Source organism: Anarrhichthys ocellatus, unplaced genomic scaffold (genome assembly GCF_004355925.1).
Source record: "Anarrhichthys ocellatus isolate YVR2014 unplaced genomic scaffold, GSC_Weel_1.0 scaffold4, whole genome shotgun sequence".
NCBI classification, from domain to species: Eukaryota; Metazoa; Chordata; class Actinopteri; order Perciformes; family Anarhichadidae; genus Anarrhichthys; species Anarrhichthys ocellatus.
In genome coordinates, this window is record NW_022280034.1 from 12354647 (window position 1) to 12364984 (window position 10338).

Below are 10338 nucleotides of genomic sequence, written 5' to 3' on the forward strand. Positions count from 1 at the left end.
TAATGTAGTTTTTCTAAATTAATAATCATATTAATTATACATATATATACATGCATGTATATATATATATATATATGTGTGAATGAAATAAATAAATATATATGTATATATACATACATGTATATATACATATATATTTCTCAATCTTTCTAGTAGAGAAAAGAGCCTGGATACTTGCAATCCTAAGGCAGAGGACAGTTAACAAAAACAACAGCAGCAAAACAAATATCAGCAAACGTGTTTATTAACTTGCAGTTGGGAGGGTGACTGCCAAAATTGTCCAAACTACATTGAGAAAATGATGAACAGAGAAACATTTATCAATAATGTTAACACATGGATGCAAACTTAGAAGATTGACAAATTTTACACAGCAGAATATATACATATTCACATAGAAATCATTTACATGGATGTCTTATTTCAATTTAAATAAAAGAAAGAAAAAGGTGACATCACAATAACACATCAGAAGTGTATTGTCCTCTCTACTGGTTGTCCTATTAGTAAAGGCTTTATATAGGAGTAGAGCTAATGTAACTGTAACCTTAAGTACAGGATGGTCAAATGGAGATATTACAAATGGACTAATGTCTTAATCCAAAGCTATGGTTGCTGAATGTTTGTCCCTGGTGAAGAGGCCGTCGTTCTTCCCCCTCAGCTTGATGAACTGAGCCGTTTGCTCCTGGCTCCCTAAAACAAAACGTAGTTAGTTTTATTTCACACCACAAAACAAAAGGTGCAAAATACTCAAATTCAGTTTATCCTTGTAATTAATCTCGTTTGTAACGTTACCGGACTTAAAGTGATATTTCAGGTTCACAACCTGAGCTCCTGTTGGTCCGTTTAAGGACATAATATGAAGTATAAATGATCTGTAAAATCGTCACAATCTCAGTAAGATATGATTCAACCTCTGAAGTTTGAAAGTGAAGGCAAAAAAAGTTACTTTAGAAGGCTTAACTATGGTCGGATACAGGCAGACGAGCTACCGCTAACTTTAGTTAGCTTGTCAGCTACAAATGTCACGTAACTTAACCAATGATTTTAACAAACATGTGATGTTATAGCTCCCACTGTGGGCTAACGTTACATGCACTTTGCCTGAGGCATGGCTATGTTAGCTAAGGTTAGCTGCGCTTCATGTCAACACAGCAGCCCTCCATGTCATTCTTTAAAAAAAGAGACGCTAACAACATGAAAACAAAGTGAAGTGCTGCTACATTTAAAATCATTTTGACAAAACAGAGCAGTATAATGTCAATTTACCTCCATGTCACCGTAACCTCCCGTCCGTGTTTAATGGAGCAGATACCGAGAGCCAAGTCAAACCGACCAATAGAAACTCCCGGCACATTCAGCAGCGTATGCCCCGCCCATGAAGGTGTATTTGTGTCTTTATTACGCAAACAAAAAACTCAACTCAGCTTTTCGTTTTGAAACCAAAGCTTTTTTTTTTTTTTTAAATGAAAGATTTTTTTTTTTTTTTTTAAACCAAAGATATTGTTTTTGTTAACCAGAAATTCTAGTTTCATAAGCAAAACTAACAAATAAATTATTCTCAGTTTATATATTTCACTTACAAACTTGATTTTTGATTGCAGTGCGAGAAATTTGCTTTTAAAACATTTTTTTGTTGTTTGCGTAATAAAGACACAAATATACCTTCATAGAACTGAAGCCACCGGGAGATAATTGATAGACTTATACAGGGAGACACAGGTTGTTAAATCAGGAGAAACTTAATTTACAGTGAACAAATACATTTATTAAATTGTGCAAAGTAAAGTAAAAATTTTGGAGAGTCGACACTGGTGGAGTTGTTGAAGACAGGCTCCACCATCTAGGCTGAAGATCTAGATGATGGCATGTTTGAGTGGGACTGCCCTCCGTGGAAGAAACCTTGAGCACCGGATGTGATGATGAATGGGGAGGAGGGTCACATCGGTTTGTACTGAAATGACAGCTGACTGCACAGAAGAGAACTAATTAATTTACAACTGTATGATTATAAATACTATATTTCAAAATATCCCTCCTATAAGCAAAGCTCTCTAAGTTTTACTGTCCTCAACTCTAAGTAAATGATCAATGTGAACAATTTGATATTCAAGGAGGGATTTGGTAATCCTAAAATCATCATGGTGGCACCAAACATCCTGAGCCAAATTATGAAAAGTGGTAGCAGTCAAAGTCTATTCTGAATCCAAAGTTACAGGTCAGATATGCTACTGGTTTACACGACAGGAGTTTGGTGCCAGTATCTTACCCCATCATCCTACATCGGACACACCGGAAGCCTGAAGTGAGGTTGAAAAGCTTGCAAGTTCATCTGCCAATTTGCCAGATGATAGACCTTCACGTCAACAGGGAGCCCCCCAGGAAGCCTGACCAATAAAATAAAATAAAATACGTCACTAGAAATTGTGACGAGTGGTTTTGCCTGTGGCTTACTTCAGAGCTCCCCAGCTGTCCTCTGTGGAGCACCCGGCTTCATCCACAAGACGACACCTCAACATTCTAATTTAGAGAACTCTGCTGTGTACCAGTTCCATCCAGCATTCTATTCTATTCTCAACAGCAGATAATGTCTCCTTTTATGAATTCACTATTTTCTAGTCCAGCGTTCATCATGTTTTCCATGGCACAGGTTTCACAAAACTCCACACATTATGACCCATTAGCAGTAATGATACAACACTGTATATTAAAAAAAAAAATCATTTTGTCTATTGCTTCGCAGCTATTTTAAATCATACATGCAACAAGTCACAACAAAAGTTTAAGCTGTTGCAAGTAACTCCACAAATGATCCTTTTAACATTGTTAAGCTGTCTATGTTTGCAAATTCAAACGCTAATATGTTGCATCCCGTGTACTGTGGTAATTATAGCCACACCCAAATCTCACCTGCCACCAGTTTGGTAATTAGGCAATTGATGGATTTAAGACCTTAAAACTGTTCTGAACTGAATTATTTGGTGGATAATAGTTAAGACAAATAATAATAAGTCTTTCTATAAATTATTTTTTGTTTGGGTGGCACATTTCACTGCTCTGATTGGAAGAAAAGATTACACAATTTATATTTTACTGCTATGACTTTTTTTCGACATGTCGGCTGTATATGTTGGCTGTGCTGTTGTCCCTCCCCAGACAATCTGCACTGCCAATCGAGGTGCACCTGATCCTCTACACCAGTGGTCCCCAGCCTTTTTTGCACCACGGACCGGTTTCATGTAAGACAATATTTTCACGGACCGGCCTTCAAGGTGTGGCGGAAAAACACGACGAAATAAAATGATACGATCGGCATGAAAACAAATACAAAATGCATAAATAAATACAACTCACAATAACGCTGAGTCAGTGGGAGCCCTGAGCTTGTTTCTCTGCAACGAGACGGTCCCATCTGGGGGTAACGGGAGACAATGACACCCGAAGTGTGTTCCTGATGTCCAGTCTACTCCGTCATTTAGTTTTGATTGCCGTCACTGCAGAACATCCCGCTTCACAAAGAGGATGTGTGAAATGGAAGCAGGGGTTTCAGTGCTTTAGTGGCGATCTCAGGATATTCAGCTTTGATTTTAATCCAAAACACCAGCAGAGTTGTTGTCTCAGACATACTTTTAAGGCCACCGTCATTTACAATCTCCAGCAGCTGATCCTCTGTCAACACATATACTGCAGAGCGGGATTGACGCATCAGAATTACTCCTGATATTTAATCAGACTCCTGATATTGTCTGTTAAATGAAGCGTTCATTTTCTTGGAAGTAGTAGCTCTTCTTCTGTCTCCTTAGTGGGCCTTTCACGCTTTGCAAAGAAGCTCTCCAACAGTTATTTTTGACTCATTGTCGCTAGTTTGCGGGCTCAATTTTTGAGGTAACGTATCACGTGACCGAGACAAGAGTCTTGATGTGTCAGAGGCACAGGCGGATGAAATTGCGAGAGAATCCGGTCATTTTTCAAAATAAAACTTCTTTCAGACTCCGATAATCAATAAAACGGAAATAATATATTTATTCTTCACAAAACACTCAGTGTAGTGACTTTAACGTATATCAATTTTATATCTTAAAGCCACTGGGGGGCGAACAGGAGTACTTGTTCGGACGCGTATTCCACAAACATTTCACTGTCCAATGCGCTGTCTGGCTTTCGATCCGTAGATCCATTTATTCATATGCATATTGCCACCTTAACCGAGTACCACAGGTTACTTTACAGGATACTATAAGACCTCGAAACTACAAGCTCATATGCCGGCTGACACGCTACGTTGACACGATAACACGGTCAAAAACTGTTAGCTTCCCGTCCACACACACCTGATTCTCATTACCAGGCCCTTACCTATATGCACTTTAGGTCAATGTGCCACCCACTGTTCAATGTCAGAACTGCATGTGTAAACCCACCCCATGTTTCCCTCAAAGACAAAATAAAACAACAAAACCACATTATGGCTCCAACAGTAAGTAAGAAAGAAAAGTTAAAGTGAGTTGCAGGTGTGCGCACTGATGTCTTAGCTAATTGTCACCGATATGTTAGCTACAGAAGCTGACCATAAAGTAGCACTTTGTTGTGCAATAACGTCACACTCGGTTGCAAACTTGTTAGCGATACCAAGCTAATGCACTCTAATATAACACAGCCTGGATACATCAACACATCTATTTAACAGTTTAAAGATGAACTGAGCACTATAAAGTACACAAAGGGAGGATTCAATGCAGGACTGTTGAGTGTATGTTGCTTTTTTATTTGAATGAGCAATGTGAGTCATTTGAGTTTGTCAGCTTGGTAGATTGTCTTCATGCCGAGCTTAGTGGCTTCTAAGGACCCAAGAAAAGGTCTTAAGTCATATATTAAAAGAAAAGATATTTGACACATTCAATTGATAGATTTTAAATTTACTTCAGCATAAAGTCCCTCCAAATATGACAGGAGTCATTAAGGCAAGTTGTATCTGTGTTTTACTGCTAATGTTCACTCACTAACTCATGTGACATAATCCCATCTGTGTTTCTGCCTAGCTTAACTGATTGAAAACATGGATAAGAGAGCAACCTGGGACCGCTTCTACACTGAGAGCAGCAGCAGCACAAACACTTTGAGTGGTTCTTTGGCTTCGATGCTGTCCGGGACGTCATTATGCCCCTCTATTGCAGACCAAGCCACACCCAAACGGTTTGCTCCAAGTCCTGGATATGGGCTGTGGCACTTCTGCTTTAGGGCCCTGTATTTACAGACACTCTCCTCTCCCGGTCCGGGTCACTTGCGCAGACATTTCCCCCATAGCTGTGCGACTAATGCAGGAACACGTCCAAACCAAAGCCATTCAACCTCACAATCTTTCCTCTCGGCTTGAGTTCGTGTGGATCTTATAGTTGATAAGGGCACCGCAGACGCCTTGTTGAGGTCTAAGGAAGGGAAATGGAAGGCCAATCAGGGTTTGAAGGTGTTGCGGAGCTCAGGGTCTCTGCTCCAGTTCTCTGATGAAGACCCTGATGCCAGGCTGCTGTGGCTGGAGACCGAGGCACAGGAGCCGGGGGTGGTGGGAGCAGATGTTGGGGTGCAGGAGGTTGGGGAGCTAAGGGGAATGACTTACTACTGCTACCAAGTGACTCCTCGCTCTATTGTATAGCAACTTTCTTCATCTGGATGGTGGTAATATTAAATGAGTAAACTACTGAACTGATTGTAAAAAGTAATTGATAAGGTACACAGACAGAGTGTGACTTATCCACCAAACTGGGCCTCCACATTCCGACAGCAGAGACAACAAGAGATTTACTACTTATAAAATAACCTGAAGGTAAAGAATGACCTCTTTATGAAATGATACAAGTTGACAAACCACTTAGTGTGGAGCAGTAAATAAATAAATAAAAACTAGACTCAAAATAATTCATTTCATTTTTATAATTTTTGTATTATTTCGGAATTTTGCAAGTGCTTTCATGATTACAAGTGTCAGACCTTTGTCACAGCAGACATTTTGATATGTCATAGCAGGATAAGCACAGGTGTAATTGATCAAATTAAATATGGTACCATTCTAATTTGTGTCACAGTCACTCCAGTCAGCCAACATGTGCAACACCAGGGCCACATAAATGGAACAGGGCCACAATTGATGTCATCAATTACACCTGTTTACCCTGCAATGACATGTCAAAATGGCCGCTTTGAGAAGACACTTTATTTATCGTATGCTTTGAAAATGGGCAGCAGTACATCATTTCTAATAAATGTCCTATGAGACTTTATATGGTAATACAACACAACAGGAAAAGGTGTTAATTGCACATTTTATTGTGCTACACATTTTTAACTACACATAAATAAATATTTCATATCATATTGCATCATAAATGGTTCATATACGTGGCTGGGGTCTCATCTGTACTTCTCGGCAAGTACGGCTGCGAAAGCTGACAGGTACTTGTCCATTGCCGCGTGTGCAACCGGTGTGAAGTCGTCCCCCATGTGACAGGCCAGGGTGACGAGCATACAGTGTGAGAAGAGCTGCAGAGAAGGTAAGGGCGTGTTAGTGACAACAGACTGAATGCTGATTCCATGCTGGGGTTCCAGTGAGCTACATGGGCAGCCAATTTTGTTTTTGCAGTTTTCAACAGCTGCTCCCGCTGACGTCAGTTTCATCTGATATGGACTTGAGATGACGTCACTTTCAAACCACTGAAAACTCAACACCATACTGTGATCAAACATTTCAATAAGCAGAGGAATGTAACTAAGTACATTTACTCAAGTGCTGTACTCAAGTTGAGTACAAATTTGACATACTTTTCTTATCATGCCACTTTACATTTCTACTTTATTACAATTCAGAGAGAAAATTGAGCTTTTTACTCAACTACAGTTATTTGAAAGCTTTAGTTACTACTCATACATTTAGATTACTACACACAAAACACAAGGAAATGTACAAGTACGTACATCAACTTTAAGTACATTTTCCTGATTATACTTAATCATTTCTAAGCATTTAAGCATTTCTTTTACAATAAGTACTTTTACTTGTGTGATCCATCAATAGAACTGATGTTCTTGCTAAAGCACCTTGAAGTTGGTCGGGTCTATCCGGAGCTGGTAGGCGTGCAGGGTTTGCAGAGGAGCCAGCGTGACGGTCAGCTGGCTGATGTCTTTGGCTCCCTTTGCTATGGCCAGAACAATCTTCTTCCCGTGAGAGAGCAGGTGAGCGGAGCGAGGGTTGATGTCGAGATGGGAAAAGTAGGTCTTGGTACCGGGATAAGAGGCAAACATCCTGCGGAGGGATTGGGAGTTTGGTCAGTGATGCACATTTGTAATTGAAACGCAGAAAACAGTATCAATAATGATGAGTATGAATATACATGGAGACTGATATAGGCCACTTCTTCATCATCATCATCTTCATCATCACCATTGCTGTTAACTCACAGTCCACTCATTTGAACATTTCACTACACTGATGAAGGATCACACCACTATCTCGAGTTTGATGACTCAGCAAATTCTGACTAATGCACAGTGTCAGGAATTACATGTTTATCAATTGCCAAACCAACAGTTGATAATAAATAATTTACCAATTCTTTATATCAAGTATACAGTTATAAATATCAATAACTTATTGATAAATGGTAATAAACCATCAATTCCTTAGTAACACACGTTGACTAAGTCATTCACAAAAGAGAGAAAATCGTTTAAATTTCTAAGGCAGGAAGTTATCAAGTCATTAGCAGGGGCCTAGATTTAAAGCGGTTGGTTATTTTTGGAAGTTATGATGAAAAGCCAGGATGAATATATCTGTGCAACATTCAGAAACACACACCAGACCTTTGTGTGAGAGTTGAGTTACATCGAGCAGTCTATCAATCTAATATCTCGTTTCTATATACTACTACAACTAATATACTTAATTCATGCAATTACTTGTATTTCTAGCACAGTTTATATTGAGGAAATGTGCGCAACAGGCAAGAACCCACCTAAGAAGCGCGTCTGCTCCAATATCTTCTGCCACAGGAGTCAGTCCTCCCCATATTTCTGCAATGAGCTCTTTCTGCTTCGTTGAGAGCATCGCAGCGAGTGTGAGACGACTTTTTTTTTAACGCAGGTCACATTTACAGCAGGGGCCAAACGTGTGCGCAAAAAGGTGTTAATCAAACATTTTATTTATCAGAAAAAACGCAGAAGCGAATGGTGAGTAAAAGTTCAGAAATCCTCTGGTTAGAATAAAACGTGGCGTGATGGTGAAGGTCTCAGCGGCTGTGTTGTTTTCCATGCTCCGTGTTATCGGGCAGCAGGCAGGGCAGGGTGGGGGCTCCGCACCACTGCGCTATCTGCTGCTTCACGTGCGTCACGCCGAAGACTTCTACCATAACAGTGATGCGCGTAAAGCGTCAAAGTCCACCTGCTGTGAGGTTGTAACAATATGAGAAGGTTGAAGTACTGTATCTGCTCTGGGGCTGCTTAACTACACTCTAAACAATTTCACCGTAAAATAACGGTAATTTACTGGCAGCAGGGACGCCAGTAATTTACTGTTTCTTTAGGGTGAAGCTTCCGTAATTTACTTTTCCAGTATCTTACCATATACTGGATTATGGTATGTGGTAGTAGGATAACTGGGTTTTACGGTGATTTTACGGTATATGCCATAATGTTACCGTTTATTTACAAAGGCTAATACAACCCAATACTTTTGCATTTAATTGCCAACAAATAAGAGAATCACAATAGACATTCAATACATAATTGTTGCAGTTTAATACATGTTAAGAAATAAGAAAGACAACTAAGACACTTAATGAAGAACACAGCTGAGAAAGCTTGTGTGAAGATTGGTTCATATATGGACACAGACTTTATGGAACCAGCTGCTTAGATTACAGTGGCTAAACAAAAACATTATTTAAGTTTTTCCAACAGTTACCCAGCGATGACCAGTGGTCTCCAGTGAGAGCAACAGTTGGTGCACATTGTAACGCCGTCGCTTTTGTAGTCCTCTCCCTTTCATACAACTTGTTTATTGTTCTTGTGATGGTGCGTCTTGAGGGAGGCTCATACGTGCCGTCATTCGTTGCGATCCTAAAGGTGCGTTAACACCAGACGCACCTTGAGAACGTTCCTCAGACCGACATCTTCCACAATACTAATCAGCCGGCAGTTTGTAGCTATCCACTTCGCTATGGAATTTGTTAGCGTGTCTTGCTTTTGTTTATCTATACTTCTCCCACACGCTGCATCTAACATAGTCTGCCGAAGACTTCCTTAACTGTTTGTTTGGATGATTTGCTGGCATCAACGGTGTGTATTGCATAAAAAAAATCTGCTTTAATGCGCGATAAAATAATTGGCGGCGTTAATGAATTAATGCGTTAACGCAATAATACTTGCCCAGACCTAATATATATGTATATAATATTATATATATACAGTATACATCATACCACTGATATGAATGGCATACCACTCTGATTCAACGGCATAAACCACTAATATGAACTTTCAAGCGGCACCTGCCTTCAGGAAACTGTGTGCCTTTGGAAAAGTACTGGCATACCACCCCAGGGATAGGTACATACCGCGAAACAACAGTTGCACACCTCAGGGATAGGTACATACCACTTGTTAGAAAAAATTCTACTCGACACCAAGTGTGAAATCAATAATCAGGAGATTTATTCTTGCAAGAAGAAGCAGAGTCATAGCACATACAGTTATGCGTCTCGTTGCTTGCTCAGAGATCTGTCTCTTAGTCTCTGTCTTTTATACACAGTGATAAACAAGCATCATAACAGGGTAATGTAAAAGTACAAGCATTATGCATATATCATTCTGTATTTTTCCAACACGTTGAACAACAGTGGCACACCCCAGAGAAAGTTCCATACTGCTGAACAACAGTGGCACACCCCAGGGATAGGTACATACCGCTAAACCACAGGTGGCATACCATCGGCCACTTTTCGATCTCGGCGTCACTCCCTCAGTCACTGAATTAAAATAGCATTAAGAGTGAAACGCTGATTGAAATGGTATCAAGAACAGTGTAATAGAACTGCATCACAGTCTATATTAACAAGTCTTATACACTTTTATAGTTAATTTGAACTGCATGAACTCACACATGAATGAAAACAATAAAGAGAGAGAACACCTTAAAAGAGGACTTGACTGCAGCGTCTGGCTGGTATCCTCAACCTCTGATGACGAGTGACTGTAAACAAACAAAATATAAAAAATTTGAAACTCAATGTTCTGAACTTCTGGAATGTTCTACGACATCGAGGATAACACACACTTAAAAGAAGCTTTGGT

General features: G+C 39.8%; 1 protein-coding gene and 1 pseudogene across 1 annotated transcript; one reads left to right on the forward strand and one right to left on the reverse strand.

Moving 5' to 3' along the window:
* Window positions 1–4431: 4431 nt before the first annotated feature.
* Window positions 4432–8320, reverse strand: hbae4 (hemoglobin alpha embryonic-4). The gene is made up of 3 exons (XM_031843534.1): window positions 8004–8320; window positions 7090–7294; window positions 4432–6534 (listed from the first exon to the last, which is right to left on the reverse strand). Exons 1-3 carry the CDS (start codon window positions 8093–8095, stop codon window positions 6406–6408), a joined length of 426 nt encoding a protein of 141 aa, XP_031699394.1. The 5' UTR covers window positions 8096–8320; the 3' UTR covers window positions 4432–6405.
* Window positions 5051–5752, forward strand: LOC116381403 (citrate synthase-lysine N-methyltransferase CSKMT, mitochondrial-like; annotated as a pseudogene).
* Window positions 8321–10338: the final 2018 nt, after the last annotated feature.